This window comes from Poecile atricapillus, chromosome 7 (genome assembly GCF_030490865.1).
Source record: "Poecile atricapillus isolate bPoeAtr1 chromosome 7, bPoeAtr1.hap1, whole genome shotgun sequence".
Taxonomy (NCBI): domain Eukaryota; kingdom Metazoa; phylum Chordata; class Aves; order Passeriformes; family Paridae; genus Poecile; species Poecile atricapillus.
In genome coordinates this window covers 24,350,831-24,375,423 of record NC_081255.1, presented here as the reverse complement: position 1 = coordinate 24,375,423, position 24,593 = coordinate 24,350,831, and the positions used below count along the sequence as shown (strand labels likewise).

Below are 24,593 nucleotides of genomic sequence, written 5' to 3'. Positions count from 1 at the left end.
CATTAGTAACTACCTCTCCTAAGTACTGGCAAGCAGAAGCCATGGACTATCTATCTACCCTCCTGTAGTATATAAATTAACAATTTACAATTTCAACACTCACCATCACTGGCCCATTTAGAAAACTCTGGCGTTATTCGAGTACTTGGTGTGCCACCACTAAAAGAGAAAAGGACAATATGCTAAAGGTTGAGTACAAAAAAATTTTGCTGCTCAGGAAAAGCTACCCCTTCCATCAACCACTTCTCTCTAAATACTTCTATCCATCAGTCTAAGTTTCAAAATGTGAGCAGATGGCCAGCCAAATAACACGCTCATGCTTCATGGCACCAGTGACACTACTGCATTTCTACAGAAACTCAGCAGAATTTCAAAATACTTTTACAGGCAACACTACCTCTTGTGTTGTAGGGATGGGCAAACAAGTCCAGGAAACATGCAAGGAAGGACCTTGTCCAGACAGCAAAACAGTGTGTTAGGTGCAAGCCACATGAAGGGACTGGATCTCCTGGTTCCAGGTCCTCACTTCTCTCACCAAGCACTAAGTGATAACTGATAACCAAGCATCCTCCTGCTACAACACCAGGGTCCTAGCTGTGAAGGAGCTTCAGCATCTCTGAGTCCCTGTTTTTTGGACTAACATGGTTAGCTAACTATTGAACGGACCAATGGTTTGGATCCAGTGTGGCAAATGCCACTTTTCTATGGAGTAAAACCTAATTTTGAACTAGTGTTTGTGACAGGCTAAGCAGTAAGAAAACTTCATTTCACTGCTCTATCAATCACTTCAACCTTGACCCCACAGGATCACTCACTGAAAGAGATAGAGGGGTAATTTAAGTCCTGTTTTATGCAGGGCAGAGGGCTTAGAAAGCAATCCTAGCTCCCTGTTAAGACTCATTTTATTTGCCTGGAATACTTCCCTGAGTGCCCTGAATGCTGGCTGCCTGCATTCTCCACATATGTATGTGGGCAGAGCACACATCCTGCCCCAACCCAGAGCTGAATATAGAAGGATTAGTTTGCACACCCCACAACATGTAATTGGATGCAATGAAGTCACACATGAGGTGCCAGACTCCTGCTGTGCCAACCAAGATTCTGATAGCTGCTGTACTGCTAAGAGGCCATATTTCATCATGAAGCAAGATGATACATAAGGCCTTAGTCCAGCAATTTCTTCATCACCAGAATTCATCCTCTGTCCAGCACCGTTCAGGGCAAAGATGGCACTGGCTGGGCAGTGGGGTAGCTCAGAGAGGGAGAGTGTACAGGGAGGCTTTACTGAGGCTGCACAGTTAGAAATGGAAACCCACCTGTTGGACTATGCTTCTTTGTAAGTCTCTTGTTGCAACCCTTGCACTCAAGTGAACAGGTATTTTCCACAAACTGAGACTCCCGAAAAGTAACGAATGCAAGTAATTTAGAAAGGCATGATACTTACTTTAAAACAGCACCTCGGAGCGCCTCCCTCTCTTTGGCTTCACCTGGCTCTTCTCCAGTGCAAGGGATAATGTCTGCCTCTGTGTACCTGAGCACAAAGGGTTAAGGAACATAGAGTCCTGCTGCAGACAGTGGAAAAGCTTTTGAGATGGTTAGGACACTGCCTGGGATATAAAACAAACTAATTCCAACTGGGAACACCTCAAAAAAAAAGAGGGGTTGGTACCCACAAAGGGGCCTGCTTTTAAATTCTGGATTAAAGTTTTGTTTTAGGTGGAAAAAAAGAAATCTTTTGATAGTAACATGATTCCACAGCTTCTTGGAAAGGGAAAACCAGTTCCTGAACCCGTGCAAACCTAACCTGCTCAATTTCACAAATTCTGTTTGAAGTATAGAGTTCTTTTACCAGTGTAGGGTTGGAGCTTCAATCCTAAAGGCTGGTACAGATTTCAATAAAACCTAATCCTTTAGCTATACATTACCCCTCATCACAGCTAAGGCAGTGTCTGTCTCATGCCCTTGCAGGAACTCTTCCTTGATGCCTGTTATAACTGCTGTGGGGCAGAAGTCTGCTCATAGCTTTCCCAGAGCTGTGCCCAAAAAGCCTGCTCCCAGATGGAGAAGTTCTCAAAATCTGCCTTTAATGATAGTTCTGCCTATGAACTGTCTAATGAAAAGGAAAAGAAAAAATCAAACCTCTCTGAGTGGAAGGTGAATACTGCTTACTGCACAAACGCCTCGAAAACAAAAGGGTGTCTTGTGGAAAATAAACTCAATTCCTACCCATGAAGTAGGAAAAGCTATCAATATAGAACAAACCCAGATGGAGGAAACAGACTGTTCACAAAACAGAATAGAGAAACTCTAACTAATCCTTTGCAATGTCTCCTATAGACTTCAAGCAGATTGGAAGTAGTGCTGTATCAACAGCAGGATCTCAAAGGGTGTAATGGGGAACCCCTCCTAGTTCAAATAACATGGTAACTGAAGAAGGCTGTGTCACTTCCAGTAGGGCTGGACACTGATTATCCACCATTTCCCAGGGAAGATGCACCTCTAGGTTCCCTCTCAATAAGAGCCTTTCAAAAACGATACTGTGGTTTCCCGTATTCAAGTGTGTCGTCTCCATCCACATCCAGGTCAGCGTCGCTGTCTGGATTCTCTTTCCCGCTGCACATGATAAACCCAGAACCTGAAAGAAAATAAAACACATGGATGAGCATCTGAATTGGAAATGAAGTGTATGAGATCTCCCAAGAAAGGTGCTACAGCACAAGTTTGCAGGCTGTCCTTTACTCTTAACAGTCTCATAAAAGTTGCCCTCTGCAAAGACTGCACAAGAACATTCACAGAAATGCTCTAATTTCCTAGATTTTATGCTCTAAATGCCCCCAACACTGAAAATGGAACATTCTTGGCTTTTAGCTCTCCACATGAATTATTTTAGAATTGAACTCACTGTAAGGGTCTCTCTCAAAGGTAGAAAAAGCAATGAAGCTAAATAGGAAAGACTTATTTTTCACAGAAATTGTTAATGCAAAATTCACACTCCTAGCAGGTAAGAGAAGGCCACAAGGACATTCCGAATAACTTCTTAATTCTGATGCAGAGGGCAGGCAGAGGCTAAAATACAATTAGAAACATCTTTTCCATTTTAAAATACATTTAGTCATGGCTTAGATTTTTAAAATTTAAAACATTTAAGAACAGCAAACCTGTTTCTACAAGAGGAGAAAAAAATCAGACTTCTGTCATTAACAGCTCCTTACAAGCACTCATATGACCAAACTGCAATGCAACTCATCAAGAGTTCGGCTCTTCCAGCACAGGTGGGTCAGGCACACATCCAGCCCCAACTCCAGCAAAAAGCAACCACTTAGAGTTCCACCTGAGGCTGACTATGCATCAATTCCCACTTTCTAACAATATATATTTACTTTGGTCCCAAGCATTTTGTAAACTGCAACCAGGCTTCTTTCAATTTAATCTGCACAAACACCTACAAAGATGAACCTTCACATGGTATTTTCTGCCCAGGGTTTATTAATAGAAGAGAAACTACAGAAGGCATATTTACTTTTCATGAGAGCTAACACTGAATATGCTCTCTCCTGTAAGACTGGATATTAAGGAGACCTCCTGAACCCTGGGGTGTTGGTTGCAAGGTTCCCATTTGTGTTCAATTGTGCAACAGATCCAAGCTGTTTGGGTACATTAGCTATGCAGACAGAAATGTACTCACTGCAGCTGCCTCCAGTACGCTCCTTCACTTAACACCCCTGTCCAGAGCTGGACACCTGGCTCAGACAGAGGTACCTGCTGGAGCCTGCAGGACCTGGCACATCCAGAGGGCTGGTGACCTAGGTCAGTGGTAGACCAAGGAACACGTCCCAACTTCACGGATTGAAAGAGTAAGGTAGATGTCACCTTGGCCTCGCACCAATGCCCCAAAAGGACTACATTCCTGTACTGTGATTGTGGTTCAAAATGCAGAATACAGGCTAAAATTATTGTAGAAGCACTGAATATTATATGCATGTCTGAAGAATGAGGACATTCCAAAACATTAGGACAGACTTTTCAGGCCTTCAGATGTCTGAGTCTGTTCATCCCACTGGGTTCTCACCAGCACATTTCACATAAGCCCAGAAGAGTGAACTGTATTTCTAATGGTCTGCATCTGTGCAGACAGCAGGGCAAAGTAAAGGTCTCATTTCCAAGGATACTATGCAGACACAGCTCTTTACTGTCGCTCTCTAGGAATGGGTGCTCTCACTGATTCATTAAGCCCCCAATAAAATTTGTTTATATGGATTTGATATTTCTCTTCCCTGAATATCAAGAAGGTCCTTAACGAGTGACAACTGTAGCATGACAATGATTTTAAGACTAACCTTTCCCTAGAAGCATAAACTACCTTTTACTTCAAAGTAATTGCCAGCCTTCATTTTTAGCAGAGGTAACACAACTAGCACCAACAATGCAGCACCCACATCTGTGCCAGGTACTGTGGGAGCCATGGCTGCAGGTCAGCCCTGTGGTGCCACTGGGGCAGCCCTTTTCCAGCAGACCCCTTTCAGAGTGTTTCTGAATATACATACTGGCTGCACACTGCCAGCCAACACGTGTCATAAGCTGCCTCCTCTTGCTGCAATGGCTCATCTAGTAAATCTTGACTCATTCAGTTCATCCCAATGTTTGGGAGAAGATTTAGAGGGGTAAGAGAGACCTGTCAAAAAAGCTGGATAGTCTTTCAAAGCTGCTTTAAAAGTCAAGAGTGGGCGATGGGGTGGTAATTTATAGGTATGGCATTTAACCTGCAGTAACACCATCCCCTGCACCTGGCATTACTTTAGCCCATCACTTCTCAAAGGCCATAAACTTTGGACACACAGGTCTTCATTTTTCTTGTAGCTGTGGGAGACACAAATCATGCAAAGCTGGAGCTGTGACTTGGCCAGTCCCAGGAGGTGATCTGAACATTAGCCAGACAATGAATACTCAGAGCAAGTGCCTTGGTGGGGGGGAAGGTGGCCAAATGAGTGGACATAAGTGGGACCACCCCCCATGTTACTATCCTCTGCAAGGATGCCAAGCACACAGCAGACATGCACCTTTCCATCAATTTTGTTTCCAAGTGACTCAAGCAAACTGGTGGTTTATGGCTAGAGCTTAAGATGAGAAGATCTTACTGCAATACAGTTTACAAATATTAAGGCACCTTGACTTCAGAATCCTTGTGTCCTTGCTCTCAAGACCTTTGTATTTAAGAAAATCCCTTTTAAGTCTGGAAGGAAAATATTCCAGAGCTTTGGCTGAATATAGCTCTACTGCCTAGCTGCACTGCCAGCAGACTACTACACTTCCTAAACAGGGAGTGTACAAGGGCAGAGTTTGGACAGTATGTGTTAGGATGGCAAATACACACTGGGATGATCTGAGAGAGCCTTTCAGACAGAGAGGACGACACTGCAGAGAAGTTCATAGGTTAAAATGAGGGGCAAGGGAAAGGTAAATTTTCTTTTCTGATCAAACAAGGACTCCCAGACGGACACCTGAAGGAAGGTACAATCAGGTGATCCAACTCTGGTTTTCACTTTATACAGAATTTTTTATGTGACCAAGTGGAGTCTACTGCAACATGGCAAAAAACCAATGATTTAGAAACTGTATACTAAACGAAGTAACCTCCATGAATCCAAAAAATACTCTGAATATAAGTTGTGCTATCAGTTTTAGGACTTCAGAAGCTGCTTTAAATAAAAAGGAAAAACAAAAGCCACAAAATATGTTTCTGATGCAAATCAATAATCTCTATAAATCTCACTACTGCTCCTGCACACAACAAAACACGAAAAAATGCGATGCGAAGCTTGGCCCAGCATCACCTGGGGAACAAACAGTTTGCAATTGGCATCCTGTAATACCTTTTCATTCTGCAGCAGGGATGGATTTTGAGGCCAGTTCCAGTGAGATCAGGTCTGGTGCCACAATTTCAACCTGACCCTCCTTGTCTAACTTCCTGGGGTTGCTTCCATGCACAAAGCCAGTGAAAACACCCACGCAGCTGTTCAAATATTTGACGTCTGAACTGCTTGACATTATTCATTCATCTCAGGCTCATTCAAACCAGATTTCTGGACAAGTGCTGTTATAAATGGATTAAGAAGACCACTAAATGCAAGGAAGGCCCAAAAGGATCACACCTGCTTCTCACTAACTCAGCCCAAATGTAAAGAGGGCTCACAACTTCCAGCTCCTGCTGGTGGTGTACACTGCCATCCTGGAGAAAGGAAAACGTGAAATGGAGTGCAGAGGACAGGAGCTTCCAGAAGACCCCCTACCAACTCCATTCGGGTGATCTGCAATTCAGTAGCGTGCACTGAGAACAGTGAAGGGTTCCTCCAGCAAGGCTCTGCTTCAGAAGGTCACACAATAATTCACAGCCACCAGCAACACTGCCTAGAGAAGACCTCTAAAGCCAGTGTGTTACCCAGAGGTCAATGCTCTGGACCAGAACTTTATTCCCACGTGTTAACAAAGTGAAATCCAACAACTGAATGTTAACTTGTGAGTTTGACCTAAGAATCCATAAGAGACTGATCTGTTATTCACAGAAGCAGCTGTTACTCTTAGGAGTCACTCAAGGCCTGAGGAATGTAATTCCACATATGAATTTAAAAATGCTGCTTTTAGATGAAAAAAAGAACAAACCCAGTGCAGACTCTCCTATACCCTTCCCAGACCTTGTTGAGAATTTTTTGCTCTTGCTGTGCATTTGGTAGGAGGCAACCCCTTGTCATATGCTGCCAGCCCAAATACAATTAGCCTCCTGATGCTAAAGCAGTACCATTCTCTGACAGTCTTAATCCCAGCTGCCTCCTTAAGGACCAGACAAACAGGAGTGAACAGGCAGGTCAGAAGCTGGGGCCATTAAGCAGAGAAAAAACAAAGTTACAGCTCTGTCTCCAATCCCCATTGCTCTTGTAGCCAGGTGCTCTGACAAGCAATTCCAGCACTGGTATTGAGTGGCACCTCTATAAACCCTGTGACAGTTTGGGAGACAAACTCGCCCATCAATCAGAATGTACCTATCAACATCACTTACACAGCACTGTGTACACAGCTTTCTTTGCTTGGGCTGGTCTCAGAGCAGTCTGCCTGAGCACCAATTCTAGTTACTTTCTGAAAAATTTAGGTACTCTACACAAGCAACAGTGTTTCTGAAAAACTGACTCAGTGGTCAGAAAAGCAGGAAAAATCTGCATGCCTCTTAACTACTGCCATGTTCAAGCACCGGCAGGCTACAGTAATCAGCTGAGCTTGAAGGTGAAAACACTTCCCATTCGTTCCGTGTACCTATTAATAATAGATAAATCTCACCAGAAATCCTTTCCTTCCCCGTCTTGTAAGGTATCATAGCACTTTTCTTTCTCTTAAGTTGTCCCCTATGCCTAAGCATCCTCTCTGACGTCTGCACAGCTTCTCAAATCTCACTTCCTTTGTGCAGTCCTCCTGATGAGTGGTCACCTGAACAACTGTTTGGTGAATGGTGGCCCAGGTTAAGTTCAAGAGTTATTAACATGATATATAAGCAGACTCACGGAACAGATAAAAAGACTTCACATTCAAGTCCCTCCTTTTCTTCATCACACTCAGCAGCAGATGGTCCAAGTGACAACATATGCTGCTTCAGGTGCTGACAGCTCTGCTGGCTCCTGCACAGGCACGAGCTCACATGGGGACTGGCAGTCTTAGGGGTATAATGGTAACACAACCAGACCACTGCACACCAAAACAACCCCAGCCTAATTTCATGAGCACAGGTAGGAAAGCACAGAGCTACTGTGCCCCACCTCTGCCCCTCAACTGCTACCTAGACAGATCAGTTTTGATGACCAGCTGTTCTGTATATATTTAATTATATGTTTATATTTAATTATCACGCCAAAGAAAGACAGGGAAGAGAACCATGATGTCAGTATTATTTGCACCACCACTGTGAATGCAGCTACTAGATATTGCTCATGCAGAGGATCAAACTCATCTGGATGACTAATATTTCTCCAGTTTGGACAAGGAATGGGAGTGTGTGTGTGAAATCTATACTGGAAATATTCTAGAAATCCCAAATTTTGTGTAAATTCCAAAAATGTGTCTAAATTAAAATCCATCTCAGAGGCATAGATCTCTACTGGCGCCTATTTTGTCTGGGAAGCAGCATTCATTCTGTTTGCAGGTAGTATACATGTGCTCAGGAAAGAAGAAGAAAAGCCTCCTATAAATCTCCAGAATTGCAGCCTTTGCTAATTACGCTCCTTACAGTGACCCCCTTCTGAACAACCTTCCTTTCCAGCACGTTCACTCTATTTTCTTATTGAAATGTCATTTATTGGCTTCTTGAAGAGTAAAAACAATGAAGGCAATAAAAGCAGTTTATGCAGACTCACGTCCAGGCCACACATACTTCCAAGAATGGCTCTAAACTGGGTTTATTTCATCTTCTGCTGAAGTATCCCAAACTAGTACTAAGAGGACAAGGTGGCATGGATGCCATTTTATTGTAAGAGACATCTGGGAAGACAGAGATAGCCACTAAAAATTCTTGAAAACAAGAGGAAGGCAAAGATGAGGCCATGTTGAACACAGGTCTTTCTACAGATCCATAATGCCTCCCCAGCCTTATTTTTCAACAGAGAAATTGTTCCCCCACTTTTTCTTAGAAGCAACAGGGATAGAATAGTTCTGGTGATGTTCCCAGCCTGTTGCAGAAAAAAAAATTAAATTTAGAAGCCAAGAAAAGCTGCTTACGAAACAAGGGTTTTGTTTCTCTGGAGTCAGAACCATTTAAAGCTAAACAGTGATTTACCTGGAAAACTGACACCCAACTGTGCTGTTACAGCACACACCTGAAACAGCAGATGCATCCATCTGATGCTGTCTATTAGCTCCCACAGAGGCACAAATGGGCTGTCAGAGACCTGACTTCTTACCAGTGTGGATGCTTACAGGGATCTTTGCTAACAGATCACAGAAACAGCTGCCTTTAAGGAAAGGGGCCATATAATTTTATGACCATTACCATAATTTTGCAGCAGCATGCTGAACAAAGGGCAGGCAAGCACTCCTGTACAGGGTAAGAGCCAGCTGCTGCAAGGCTCAGGAAGAGGCTTCCCCACCCCTTGCAGCATTGAGGAGTATTCCAGAGATGTCTTTTATGCTTCCTGTAACCCATCAGGTACAGACTATGGCTGCAGAGGGGAAAACACACTCGGACCAGACCAAAGGTCTCATCTAGTTTGGCAATTCATTGCTGCCTCGTAGAGCCTCGTACTGATGTGATACAAGAAGGTGAGAAGAGCCTCATGTCTATCTCAAATGCTGCTCTTCAAAACCTGGAGCTGAAGTACAAAACAGCAGCAACAGCCATGGTCTCTCTGCAGCTACAGCTCATTTTCTACAGTTAGAGAAAGGTGGATCTGAAAGCTTTTGTTCCCCTGGGGAGAGGGTGGAAACAAACAAAAAAGGAAGAGGGAGAATTAAAGTAATCTTGAATCACTAAGCAGATTCACATCACTGGATCAATAAGCACCACTGACAGGGATCACAGGAATGTCGCAACTTTGCCAATAATAAAGCAGCACAGCAGAGCTCGGAGGATGACTTTTCTAAGGCAGCCGAGCATGAAGCAGCAAGGCTGGTGAACAGCTGAAAGTGACACCCTGGCTTACAGTGGGCTGCTGCCAGTGGCGGGGCTCAATGCAGTTTGCTTTAAATAATGATGAGCACAGAGATTGTATTCATGGGGGAAAGACAACCAAGGACTGGAAAACCAAGGGCTAAATTTCATAGGCCAAACACATGTGCTGTTCCTCCCAAACTAATTCTTTTCTAGGTTGGAAAGAAGAAAGAAAAATCAGTGCTAATTTAATCAATTGATCAGTCTATTGATTGCAAAACTGGAGCTGCTAGTTAGCCATGTGCTGCAATGCCCTCAACTCTGAAACCACAAAACACACCATTGATTTCTTCCCTTCCAGCTCCAAAACAAGAAATAAAACCAGGCTTTCATGGAAAAACAACTTCCTCGTCCAGGGAGAAGATGCAAGCAAAGAAGAGAGGCCAGGAAACAGGGACAGCCGCATCTTGCGAGGTTCAAACTGAAATTAGTTACAGATGCAGTCACAGTGTCTTGTGTAAACTCTATCGATTGGGTGGCTGACAGTCTTGGGAGCCTCCATAGCAGGACAATCAATCCGGCTGCAGTGTCACCTGCCACTTTGCTGAACAGTTGACAATGCAATTATCCAGTGTGGAGGCAGGGAGTTGGCGTGTGTCAAACGCAGTTAGCCACTTTCCGGGCACTACTCGATAATGCGTTTCACCGCCGCGTGTAGGAGACGACACGCGGAGACAGGAGCTGTTTAGAGCCATTGAGACCTGTGCTCCCTTTTTCCTTTAGAAACATCTCACTGCCCCTGACTTAACAACTGTATTCTAAAATGCTATTAAAATCACGTCAATCAACTATTGTGTGCTTAAAGCTCAAGTTTGACCTGAGTGTCCAAGAAGTAGGTTGCAGTTCTAGGAAAATTGCAGACCCTTGAGGGAAAAAAATTAAAAATTTATCAGATTACTATCTTAAAGCCTGGGATTTTCAAAACCACAGCTAGCAGACCAGTAGAAAACTGGACTGCAGAGCAACTAATGTCTGAGATCTACAAAACCTGAAGTTTAAATGAACTGTCAACTGAAACCCTGTCTACTTCAAAAAATTGAGTAGTTTCAGGTGCTCTACCTGCTCCCTTACTTCCCCTGCTAATTTTCATGGTGTTACAACTTCATTTTCTGTTTTTTTCCCCACATCCTTCTTCTAAGAAGGGATTGACAGATGTCCATTTTCATCTCCCAACTACAACACATAATACCGTAAAATGGAGAGAATTCCACTTCTTCCTGCAGAAAATTTTTCCTATTTAGAGTGGCTGTTGGTGTTACATAAATCAACCATCAAGGTTTAGTTAATTGTGTTCCTTTCAGCTAATGCATTCTAGCAGTTTGAGCATAAAAGTTAGATGCTTATATTTTTGTATGCATTCAAGTTAACAAAAATGTACAATCAGCAATAAGAAACTTTAATGGCTACCCTCATCAATTTATTTTTTCCCAGTTAAAATGCTTTTTACTTTGCTAAGTCCTATTGATTACTTTGTGTTCCAAAATGAACAAAATGGTGTTCCTTGAAGAATTATGTAAACTTCAAACACACATGACACTGGGCATCAATTACATGGCAGGTTATGCTGTGTTTTGTATGTAAGGCAGGAGGTTTTTTCTTCTTAAATCACATACTATTCTAATCTGCTTTTCTGGCTCTTTAGAGATCTGTCTAGCCAACTTATGATATTAATATACATGACAATACTTAAGAGATATTTATTAACCAGAGAATCCGTCAAATTCTATATGCGGACACAAACTACAGAGAAATAATCAGGTGCAGCCCATGTGATTACTGTATCTAACACTATGCAAACAGACTTTGTTAGCATTTTTAGATCAAGCATTACCTTATGGGCAAGTATTTGCTTTCAAATGAGAGGTGCAAATGTTAAGAGGTGGTTGGCCTACTCCATCAGACCAGTCCAAATTACTATGCTCTTGCAATGGAGGGATTACCAGGATTACCACTTCTACAGAAAGGCTGAGGTAAGGGATATAAGTGCTCTGGAGCTCAGCAGCCCACTATAAGGGGCATGAGGCACAGACTAAACACTTGAGAAACACGAAATTTATACATCTTGCCCTCTTGGAAGCTTACAACAGGTGGAAGTGACCAGCAGAAGGTAGCAACCCAAACATAGGAAGGATAAAATTCACAGATTGAGAAGCTGGGAAAGATGCTCAGATGTACAGACACATTCACCTTACAGAGACACTGATACTGGAAACATGGCAGAGAAATGCACTGAACAGAGTACTGAAGATAAAGAATTTCATTTCAGCAAAGATTCCCTGTGCTCTTGCATCCAAGCTGAAGTTTGCTTCAGCCTGCAGGGTAAAAGGAATGAATTCTGGCTCATCTACACAGCAGTAGCAAAGAGGATTCTAGTTAATAGAGCACTCTTCCAAAAGGCCTAAATATGCCAGTGACATCTTCTATTTCCAACAGTGTTTCTTAAGAGAAGTCACGCATTTACTGTTCAGCTCTCCATGCTTTTGCTGCATTTGAATACATCAGTTTATACCCTCTTACCAGTATAACCTTAAATGCAGCCTGAATCTCCTGACATGGAAAAAAAGGAAGTCTCCTTGCCTCTTGAAACTTTCCTGTATGTCTCATTATATTTTACCTGAAAAAGAGGGCACAGCTGGCTACTAAGTAAGATTCTAAAGCAAGACTTATAAGGTTTGTTGCCAGCTCTGCTACTATCTTTATAACCCTAGAGAAGATGCTTCTCCATGCTTCAGTTTCCACATACATGTCAAACACAGATTTTAAGAGTTTTGTTGCAGAGGTCCATTTTCATGAAATTGCACAGAGAAGCACAAGTGAATTTTCCTTCTCTGTTTGAAGCTTTCTGCCATGCAGTTACCAGACCCAAGCAGTCACTGTAATCACAAAAACCTGTTGTTAAGGTAAGAGAACTAAAAAGTATCTATTTAGATTCTCAAGTCAGGACCTTGTACATGAAAGAATGATTCTAATGCTGCATGGACTTAGAAGGAGAACAAACTGGAGGAGCATATAGCTACTGCCCCAATGCTATTTCTGGAATAACCAACCCACACTGGACAAAGGCTGGCCTACACACTTGCTGCTCAAACTGAAGCAGGTCTTGATTTTGTGTTGATAGAAAGCTGGTAGTGGGAGGACTGCAGCCATTTGCTAGAAACTTTTAAACATTTTAATACAGTCCCACTTTCCAGGCAGCTGCCCTAATTGTACACGACATGAGATCCAATGCAAATGGACATCCAAGGATAACTGTAGTTTGTTACAGCTTATAAAGGCTTTACCAAGTCCCTCTATGCATACACTCAGTTGTGCTGTTCTTTTCCCTTGGTAAGACATTAGCAAATAGATCCACGCCCTTTGCTAGCTTGGAAGAAGGGCAACATGGAGAAATAAAAAGAAATACCAGAAAAATAAAGAGAAACTTCAGAGTTAAGCAATCCCTGTGTGTTTCTCCTTCTTCAAGAGTATCACAATCTATCAGACAGATCCTTGTCATGTTGATCTTTCTTAGAAAGTATCCTTCCCTGAAAATGCCCTGCTTGCCATTTTAACATTTTCAAAGTCTTTCTCTCCTCTGTTATTTTTGATGCAACTGATCTGCTGAAGCAAAAGAAACTAGAAGAGCAGTGGTGACTAGCTTGCTATTGCACTGAGAGGAAGGCTTTTTGGTTGGGGAGCTAGAGGGGAGAAGAGGAGGACGGGGCAGGTGGAGAGAACTTAGCTACAATTCTTCAATTCTTTCATATCTAAAGAGGACAGCAATCTCTGTTCTATCAGACCGCATGGTTCGTGCTTTAAATGGTACTTGCTGCCAGCTTGCTTTCCCTGTCTCTCTCCCTTTGAAGCAGACTGGACAGCTTCCTCAAGCTGGCGTTATCACTCCCTCTAACCACTCTTGGCAGGCAATCTAATTCCCCCTGAAAAGGTCACCGCCATTTTAACTGCCTTTCAATCACATTAAGCACGCTGCCGCTCGTGCTCAGAGCACTGCGCCCGCAGCTCTCCTGACTGAGGTGCGATCGATAAACTGACATCCCGCCCAACACCCAGCTCCCCAACAGCCCCAGCCGTGCTCTCCTCCATCCCCTCTCCCGGGCAAGCTGCCTCCCGGAATGGACGGGAAGAGACCAAGTGACAAAATCCTCTCCTCAAATCTGAGGCAGCAGAAGGGAACCGCTAACCTGGCATTTACTAATCTTTGTCCCATCTGTTAAGAAACAGAAGGGTGCAAGCATCCCCCACCCCCCCGCCTTCCTTAGACCTACAGAGGCAGCAACTTCACAGGAGTTTGCTTAGGCACCAGTCCAGACACCTTTGAAGCTGTGTTACAAAGAACAAGCCTCCCTCAAGCTTCCCTCAATGCAATCATTACCGTTATCTCTCCCCCCGAGCTGCTTTTTTTTTTGCAGTTACGAGTTATGTGTTCCACCCATCGATCCCTGTGTAAGACACTGTTTTAAGTCCTCTTGCCTTTTGACTGTGCTAAGCCGTTTAAGAGATGACAGCAGCTTCTATCAGTGTGAAGCTGATGTGATTCTTTTCAGATAAAGCACTTTTTTTCCACTTCCCCCCCTCCCTTCCCTTCTTTCAAGTAAGAAACATACACACAAAAAGAGACACTGAATCTTTCAAAGAAAAAAAAAACCTTTTGAACTTCCCTTAGGAATTCTTTAAAGGGATAACCTTACAGTGTAAACACCGAGGGTAACGTGCATCCATTCTGGACTGGAATAGAAGAATTGCTACAAATATGTTGAGCATTAAAAAAAACCAACAAACCCCACATCAGAGAGGAAGCCACTTGACGCTTTCACTTGAGAAGCCTTGTTGGCATCCTAAACACAGAAACTCATTAAAGATGGCATGAAATAATCCCCTGCAACAAAGAGCTTCAGAGAGAGATGATTCAGAGACATGGGGAGAGATAGTTACTGAATGTTCAGGTATTTCAAGAGAAATTTTAGTCTCATGACACTGTACTGAGGCAGGGGAATATTTGATTATTTTATCTGCATGGTTTTACACTTTGAACTATAAGCTTGATTTAAATGCAGTTTGGTATTTCATGCTGGCATTTTTCCATACCTACCCACAAAGAGAACCACAAATTCTCCTACAAACCCCTACTTCAAGCAGGACCTCTGCTTAAACAAAGTGGTTCCAAACCCTATATAATTGCCAACAATCTTCATTTACACCCTGCATCCTTCCAGTTTTGGAATGCAAACTGCATGATAGCAAATGATGCTTTAAGAAGTCAGGAGGACAGCTAGAAGTACTAAACATTTCCTGACTGAAATCCTTCATCAAACCAAACAGCTTCAGAGACAACACACTGATCCCTGCACTTCTCAGGTCATATTCGTACTTGCTGCCACAGCCTGTTCTTTCCACCTGCTGCCTCAGGTATGCCAAGCTGTGGCACCCAAGTAGGGTGTGCTTTGGCTCTGCTGCACTAGACCTGACTGGGGGCTTGCAGCTGTAACACCCGTAGAGAAGACAAAGAATTCCCAGCTTCTAAGACAGCCCCTCAAGGTTAGAAGAGCAAGTTTTCCCTGCAAGTGCTTTGGAAGCAGAAATCCTAGGAACTTTATAAGTGAGAGTTTCAGCTTCTATGTTTTAGACCATCTTCCAGAAAATCCAAACAGTGCCGTTCATTTCCCTGATGTTTCTGTTCTTAAGAAGAAAAAACCCAAGGTCTCTCAATCTTACTCCAACTGAGAATCTGTCAAGATTTTTAATCTAATCAGCAAATAATTTTTGTCATGTTGAGAGTGATACGAACCTTGTCCACTAACCAAAAATGATAAAAAGAAGCCAGGATCTGTGTTAAGTTTGAGACACTGCTGTAATGCTGCCCCAACGGACTTACATGCAACACACACTGGCCACAGTGTCCTGCTCCCCCTTCACCCAGCTGTGACATCTCCTCAAAGCAACACACCATTAAAACCAAAATTAATGAGACACATGGCCATCTATTTTCCCCTCTGGTTTTATGTATTTCCCCATGTCATCTCTTTAGACATTGGTGACATCCCTGTAGCCTGGCAAAAGCTGTCTGGCATTATAAAAGACATTTGATTTCCACATCACTGCTACTTCTCAGCAAAAGGAACAGAGCCAAATGCAAAGCCTCAGGTGACAGGGGTTAATGAGGGCCTTGCCAACTCCAGACAAAGCAGTTTTAAGCATTAGAAAGCATCTACAAAACGTTGTGCTGTGCTTCAGGGCTGTAAATTAAGAATTCTGTCTGGCAAGAGCCAACACTGGCAGAGAAAGAAGAAAGACAGTCACCTTAAGGTTACCTGGGAGTGCACACAACAGTCCTGAGTGATGGAGACCCATGAATGCAGCAGTCAAAGACAATAGGAGAGCCACAAAAAGAGAGCGTGAAAAAGTGTAACTTAATTTAAAAATAAATGCAATCAGCCAGCTGTAGGAGATCACCCCAGCTTTGCTTTGGCTTTCCAAATTTTACAACTTCTTGCAGAGCAGGTAGGTACCCTGTACATATTGTCTGGTTAGCCCAAAATACTAGGTAGAAAGTTATTAGGAAAAAATTCCCCTGCTTAGGGAAGAGGACACTTCTCTAGAGAAGCATGGCAGCTGCTGAATCTAGCTGCCAGCAAAGGCATGCACCAGAGGAGAAAGGCCAGGTGCTAGAGACCTGCCACCTGCTCAGGTATCAGGAGTCCCTTCTTCATCAGTAGTTCTGCCACAAAACACTGCACAGGGAGAATGTTTCTCACTACAAATACTACAGGGTATTCCTGTGCTTATGAGCTGATCTACAGACACCTTTCATCCACTACCACCAAGGGAAGAAGTCTAACCCAAAAGTCTTGTCAGCAGGGTGATTATGGAGGGTTTTAGAACTGCATGTAGTTGTAGTCTGCTTTCCTCCTAGACTTCCCAACTTTTTTCTGGATCTGTCCATGCAACTCCTGAAGGTCTAACAAAAATCTCCAAAAGAAACGAAGAGATGGACCTGTTCATGATGGAAGCAACGCCATCTCTAAGTATAAATGAACTGCACAAGTATCTGTTCGTGTGTGTAGCCATCTGGCAGAGGTTACAGCACTGACTGATGCTATAACCTGTCTAACTTCTGGTGGAGGAAAGCAGATGATTGATACAGTAACAAGTAACACATTATAGAATTCCTTAAAATAATGAAGAAAATGCAACAAAGTGCAAGTACTTTACATTTACCCAGCCTAACCACATCAATTACATGCATTTTGTCCACCTGAAGCCTCATTTGAAAGCGTGTCTCCATGCAACCAAGGCAATATGGAAGGTTCAGATCACACTTCAGTGAGTTAACTCAAAAACAGCTGGGAACATTTACCAGGTGAAGACAGCACGATGTCCACCAAAAGAAGTGGAAGATCATGCTCTCCTCAAATGCAGGTATTTGGTGAGGTTGAAGGAAGAAACCACTCATGCACAAAAAAGGGGAAGAAATTAACTGAACGGCTTTTGCTAATCAGGATTAGCTGTGACAACCACAACAGAGGCATATAGACATCCCATGCTTCCCTGCTACAGGCTGTAGTGTCTATGCTACATAAACATAGTCTAAGATCCTGCATGGTCTCATCAGGCCTCTGCGTGGAGTCCTGCACAGCTCTCCACGCAGTCACAAAAAAGTTAGGCTACTGACACAGCATGCAATAGCGTGGGCTTCACTGGGAGTCCTTTAAAGCCCAAAGAAGCTGCTCATTCAACTCTTTGTTCCTGATCATCTGCTCTGCTATAACCCAGCTACAATTTAATTTCAGAAGAAAGCAAGAGGAGATCAGGAGTGCCTGGTTTTAGCTGAGCACACGACTGGCTTTTAAGTCCAACACCCTTATGCAGTAGCCTTTCCCCCTGAGATATTTTAAATTAAAATCCAAGCTGGTATAGGAAGAAATCACATCCCATCCTCTTTATTGAACGAAGGGAGCCAGCATTCCTCCTCTCATTAAGCATGCACTACGTGGATTGCTTGCGAGAAACTCTCGTGAGTGCCTGAGGTTCATGCCAACTAACAGTTTAGTAAATCCTCCTCTTTGAGGCCAAAGGGCTGAATATAAGAAAGGGGCCAGGTTTCTAGCTAAAATTACATTCACCAATAAAGCTCATGAGAGGTCAAATTTTGCCATAACTCACTCTCTCCTTGGTAACTGATTTCCCCGTCACTGGGGAAGGAGCAAAAGAAGGAGGAAAAATAAAATGTGTTTGTCTGAGAGCCCTAAGGGCTTGCAGTGCTGGAGGTGCAGAGCAGGTTCCTGGATTCTCATTTATCAATCTTAAAAGGGATGGAGTGATAAATGCACAACTGGCCCTTTAATATTTTATGCAGGTGCTAAAGCGACTTAGCTGTCACCTCCAATACATCACCAGAGGCTGATACACCAGCTTTCGTCACTCCAGGCTGGGAATTTTTACAATTTCATTTCTATTTCCCTCTCTTCACATATTTCCATGTATTTCTTACTACGTGTGAGATATAAAATGTTATTTTCCCCATATGATCTACCCACTCCCTCTTCAGCCCCATTCCTTAAGAAAGAAATAACACCATGCTTTGTTCAAGATTTGCACTAATTTTGACTCTCATCGTTCAGGAGGGATAAAAAGCTGAACTCACTTTACAGTCTGGCAAAGGCTGATGATTCTGCCTTTTGTGGAAGGGAAATCCCCACGTCCCTCCCTTTAAAGATAATAACTCCACAGCAGAATGATTTACAAGTGCCCCTGAAACACTGGCGCACCTCGAAATCCTCCCTCCAGGAGAGTAGTAGCCCGTATCCTCTTCTGTCCGCACCACTCGTACTCTTCAAAGCGGTTGCCGTTCTCGTTCTCGATGTCCACAGAGTCATCCTCAGTCATGCATGAACCTTCTCTCTGCATGGGGTAAAGCAGGGGCAGAGTCTTGAGATGCAAGAAATGGCTTTTCAGGGTTCATAACTCATGGTGGGATGGGGAAGAAAAGCTGAACTGCTCCCAGGATAGCAAAGTATAGAGCATACAGCAGCCTCTATTCCCATCCCTGTTCCTACTAACCTAAACTAGAAGTAAATAGATACTGGAAGAAATTTACAACCTAAGATCTAAACAAGTTGCAAGTTTCATAATTTTTACTCAAGGAAATTTAAGGTCTGGTCCCTACAATAGTGCTGGCATTCATTTCAACAAGCATTCCCCTGGCTTGCTTGCAAAATTCGTCTATCATGGAGGGACATGATAACACAGATTCCTTTGACCCCTAGCAGAAGTGTTCTCCTGTAACATAGTTTTGGGGCATACTAATCAATATACACCTCTCTTTATACTATGCACCTCTTGAGGCACCAAGTCCTCTACTGAAGGTTTTTCCTGAGAAACGTGAACAAAAAGCCCTATGACAAAACTCTCTCCCTCCCCCAGGGCTTGTTTCTCTTTCCTTGCTGTTTTTTGGATGAACAGCAAGAGAATGGTTCTGCTTAAATGCACTTCCCTGGAGTAAGATGGTCATGCAACCTTTACAAATCCCGGTCTGCTACAAAAGAACCCAACAAACAATAATTCTAAAGTTGCCAAAGGCACAGATCAGAACGAACTGTTCTTCCTGTGCTACATAGGATGCCTGAAATCCTACAAAAGGTTCATAAATTTCAATAGCTCCACCTTTAAAATCTACAAATTAGACTTCTGTAACAGCAGAAGGATTCATGAAGTAAAAAGTTACTAATGCAACAGAGCAGAAAAATCCAGAAGAATCCATCTTCCCAGACAAAGAAGTGACTGCAGACCTTAGGGTGACAGTTAGCATTGCCTGCAAGCTCAGCAGTGTTAGTTTTTGCCCCACATTAGGTCAACTGCAGACAGAGCTGGGAGTAGGGAGAAGGGAATGGCAGCTGGTGATCCTGCTGCGCCTCTACCTTTGCAAGGCATTGTTCCACATGCCTACTCATCTCCTCCTCGGATCCTGACAGAGGTCGGCTGCAGAGGGGACATACCTGCCCTTCGTCTTGCTTCCTCCGTTTCATTTTTCCAATCCGAGCTGCATGGAGAAACCAGGGAAAGAAAACAAACAAAAAAGGAAGACATGTCAAGTTTGTAGATCCAGTCTTTATTTGCTCAGCTCCAAATAATAAACCCTTGGCAGAAATGGTAAGATTTCACACCAGAAAATCCCATTGTAACTCTATTCTGACCTCTGTAAACAGTACAGAGACTGTTACTTGGCACTTTTCAGAGGAAATCTGTAACCTGTAGCTGAGCACTCTGATTCCACAGAGGCAGCTATTCACAATTTAACAACTAGGAGAAGGAATATCTGCTGCACATCCCATGGTAAGTTATTAGAATGGTTAAAATCTTTCCCTTGGAAACCTGAAATTGTTTTCAAATTTGAGCGATCAAGGCAATGAACCCTGGTTTGGATTTTGCCTTCTGAGTCTGAGGCCCTTTCACTAACACATCTATTCCTTCTACAAGAACTTGCTTAGAATGTAGATAGATGATGTAGAACCTGATAACCTTGGACAAGGTATTTAACTATCACTTCCAGGACCACAAAGCCTCCTGTACACCCTAAAAAACTCCTCAGAACACCATAAACAATTCAGAGCAGTTGGTAGCAGGTAATACTTAGGGAAAATAAAGATATTTGCTATGAAAAACACAGGACCCATGCTAGATAGCTTCTCTCTGTTGTTTTTATTTCATGAAAATTAGGGGCTACACTGCCTTCTTGAGAGCATGCTCTAGGAAACAAACATGTTAGGAAGCACGATGATTAGAAAAAGCAGCCAAGATAGCCTGTTGCTTAATCCAATAGCTGGTTAATTTGAGCCATCGTTTAATGTGATCAAAACATCTGGAACCAAATCATTTGCATTAAAAAGAACTTCTGTCTTTTATTATGATGGCTTTAGGCAGGTATTACTGAATAACTCAATCACTGGCTGCAGGAAAGTCACTGTTGAATTAATAAGGAAGGTCAAAATTCTGAATGAGAGACAAGAAAAAGCCCAAGGAAAGCCCATGTGATAATGAGAGATGACACCACCAAAAAGCTGTGTTAGCCAGAAATCGTTACTGACATTGTGAGCACTGCAGCATGCTCTGAAAGCCTTCATGCCTGAACACTGTGGGATCAACAGCTCCCTGCAGCCAACGAGTCAGAGAAAGCTTCTGGAATGCCACGATGAGAAGGACCAGTGTACAGGAAAGTTTATGTCAATTGTTTTCTAAAGTGCATCAGTTCACAACACACACATCAAGTGAATAACAAAGTTTCAGCTGAACACATCAGCACAGACCACAAAGGCCTCCTTCAAGGCTTTCTTGTCGGCTTCCCTGGACTCAGGCTTAGGATATACTTTCCTACAATCTGGAACTAGGAGTATTCACCATCCTCTATACTCTCTCATGCTCCACCACTAAGAAAGCTTCAAATGATTCCCTGGGCATTGTTTTTCCTCATTGAAATATATATGCATGAAAACTCCCTGAAAAATACATCTCCACTCCTCACATCCTGGAAAGGATTCTGTAAATGTGACATTCCTAGAATAAGAAAGAGCAACTTGAGACAGAAACAAGAATGGTTTAGGTATCTGGCACTTTGAGCAACAAAGACTCAACACACACAGCTTTCATCATTTGTCTAAATTTTATTTGTTGAAGCTCCACAACCCTCTCTTTTTTGGGTACACCACACTGACAGCTTCACAGCCCTCTTTTTTAGGCAGTTAAGCCACATGCTTTCTGGCTTGTACTTTAGCGCCCAAGACATTTCTGAAGCTCTGGTTTAGTGCGTACCTATATCCTTCAGCATGGCTCTTTCACGTCAGTTTAGGATGCTCTTTCCTTGCCTCACTAGCCCTGTAGAGCCAGCAAAAAATATGGAAGGAGGCTGGAATCAGATATGATTTGAGCACTCCCCAGCAAATACCCATCTGGAAAGAAACACAGAAACAAAGCCTTCTCTATCCTAATCGCAGACACAATTTTCCCTCACCTCATCATGTTTTTAACAGGGAAATGCAAGGAAGGAGCAGTTTAATTATTCTGGTAGGACTCCCCATGGCCAAACAATTCAGTTAGAGCAGCCTGCCTGGTGAATTTATTGGTATTTTTAGGGGTTTTTTACTGCCATCCTCCAGTCCATACACTGTAGCTGTGACAAAAGGACGACAATTTATTTTGGGTCTTCTATTGATAAATTCTTGGGACCATTTTGCCAGAACAAGCACCTGATCTGCTGCCGAAATGTTAGTGCAGAGCAGGGAAGAGAACCTCACTCTGCTCCAGCTCTACACCAGACCCAGCAGCCAGCACCTATCTTGACTCATTTAGCTCCACAGAGAAGCAGCCCTTTGAGTTGCAGCACCACAAGTGAAAAAGCCACTGGAGGAAAAGAGGTGTTGAAAACCAATCCCCCTGCCATTTTCATTCTCTGCTCATTAGCAGCAGCAGCGGCGTGCCCACAGAGGCCAAGGGTGCCCCTGGTGACAGGAGGAATGGGAAGGGAGCAGCCTGGAAAGCACATCCGAGCGGTGCTGTCCCTGCCCGACACACGCAGCCCGGCCATCACTTCCAATCAGCGCGGCAGGGACGGAGCGGCCCCAAAGGCAGGGGCTGATTGTGGCGCTGTCCCGAAGGGGAGCAGCTCAAAAGAACACGCAAGTGAGACCACAGGATTGCTAATTAGTGTTGATAGATGCGATCATTTCTAATTAGCTCACTAATCCCTCTCCCCCTTGCTCCTGTCGCAAGAGCATGGAAAGGGAAAAAAAAAAAAAAAAAAGAAAAAGTAATTCTCTCCTGTAATTCAGGAAGATAAAAATGCAGTCAGTTGAGGACTGGATGTACAAAGAGGACAGAACTCAGGGAAGGAGGCTTTTTTCACAACCCTGACCCATTCTTACCTCTGACTGTGATGCCTTGAGAGGCTACCTAGAACAGAAGCTAGACAGTGTTAAAGGAATAAAGTAGGTATTTATTAAAAAGGCCTTCAAAAGATACTCGGGCAGTACAAGAACCCAGCCAAGGCTACACCCAAGATGGATGACAGGTCACATCACATGTTTTTACACTTTTTAAAGTTTTGGTACATTTACATATTGGGGTTAATTGTCCAATTACAGCTTCAGGTTCTGAAGTCCCATCCCCTCAGACTGCTCTCCTCAATTTGCTGTTGTTTATACTTTTGGGGCCTGAAGCTACAATGGTGTCCTTGGTTCTTGAGCTGGAAAAGGATTGTTTTGCCTAACTAAACTGTGAAGAGAACTTGCTAAAACTTCATAGGGAGTTCAGAGTTATATACTAATGCAGTATCTGGAAAATATGAAAGCTAAAACTTAAGGCATAACTGAACAAAGACTCCATAGTTATTATTCCAACCTTCTGCCTGGAGGTGAGGAGTTCACTAATTTTTATTAGCATTAATAATTATTATTAGGCTATCAGAGGGCTTCCAGCACCTCTGAGGCCTCACTTGTAAAGATGTACATTACCCTACAAATGGCTCCTGCTGCAAGTGCATGCTCTCCTTCAGATTACATGAAACCATAAGGCACCTGGGGAGCTTAAGTCACCACAGCAGATGAACGAGAAAGAAGCACATGGAGGTGAGCAAGAACTGGGATCCTCTGCAAGGGCAGGGGGATGTTATGGTCTCTGATTTAACCTAGGAGCTGTGCTGGCTAAGGGAATTGCTCTTCCTTTCACTGATATGTACTTCTCTATTGTGGGGCTATGCAAGGTGAGGCTGCTTGCACTAGAGAAGAAGCCAACTCACCACTGCTGCCTTATTGGCAGGAGAAACCAAGGATCTTTTCTAACAATGAGCTCTCCTCATCAAGGCTGAACCTTATTAATGCTTAAAGATCATGTTACCCTCTAGTCCAGCCAAACTTCCTGTGAGAAAAGCTAATGGATTTTAGTTTTCATTGGTAGTCTCTTCCCCAAGAAAATATTCACCTTCAGGACAGGGCGCTAATTACCTCAGAAGTGCTCTTACACAGGATCTAGCAGTGGACATTGCACCAACCTCTCCTACAGCATCAAAGGACATGATTAAGTTACTAGCAATATCTCTTATGGTTCCCTCCACCAGTTTGAGTGGTCCCCTGAGTCCTATGCAGACATCATTAGCAGCTCCTGCAATGGCAGGCCAATCAAATTAAGTGGAAACATTTTTGTCTCCTTCCAGTGAAAATCATCCAGCTTTATTCCTCCCCCACCCATCAGCTACAGAAGCACAGGACATAGTTGTGGTTCAACAAACTGCATGGTCTGTTTGGAGAGACACTTAGGGTAACTACCAAAACTGGACTCACCTTCTCAGGAAGGTGCAAATGGAGCCTTGTAAGGACCCACTTCACAACTCACCTGAGAACGCAAACTTTGGAAATAACCCTAAATTTGAGTCAAAGATATTCAAGCACAGGAGCTAGCACCTGCTGTCTGCAAATCTACTAGAGGAGTCCTGAGGAGTGGTTATACCTACTTTTGTTAGGTCTATCACAAAAAGCTTTTGCGAATGATCAAACTCATCCAGAGCATCTGATGCAAGGGAACAATGGCGGTAGAAAGAGCACAAAAAGCCATCTCAAGACTAAGTAAAAGCAAGTAACTATATGGTCAAGAAGGAATCTGTTCCAGACTTCAAGTACAATTTGCTGCTCATCTGCCCAGAAACGAACATTAAGGGCCAGATTCACAAAAGGGTCTCAGTGCAGCTTTCAGATTTACATGGCCAAACTTCCACACAGATGATTTTCAGCAACCTTCAATCTGACACTATTCTCTGAGGTTGGCACCTAGTTAACCTGCTGAACCCATGTTCTGATACACTAAGCCAAACTTTGTGCCTCTAATTTTGAATGACTACCTAACTGCTCTGCACTGCTAATCTCCACAAGCA

General features: G+C 43.2%; 1 protein-coding gene across 6 annotated transcripts in view; it reads right to left on the bottom strand.

Annotated features, from left to right (window-relative positions):
* Positions 1-24,593, bottom strand: part of RNF220 (ring finger protein 220) — a 219,629-nt gene that overhangs the window by 28,468 nt on the left and 166,568 nt on the right. For 4 of the 6 annotated variants that reach the window (XM_058842395.1, XM_058842396.1, XM_058842399.1 and 1 more), the window contains 5 exons: positions 19,597-19,718; positions 18,448-18,580; positions 2,539-2,635; positions 1,445-1,531; positions 104-159 (listed from right to left, as the gene is read on the bottom strand). In XM_058842395.1, coding sequence (XP_058698378.1) covers positions 104-159; positions 1,445-1,531; positions 2,539-2,635; positions 18,448-18,580; positions 19,597-19,718 — 495 coding nt within the window. The remainder of the gene's footprint in view (positions 1-103; positions 160-1,444; positions 1,532-2,538; positions 2,636-18,447; positions 18,581-19,596; positions 19,719-24,593) is intronic. The other 2 variants (XM_058842397.1, XM_058842398.1) reach the window with 1 other exon arrangement.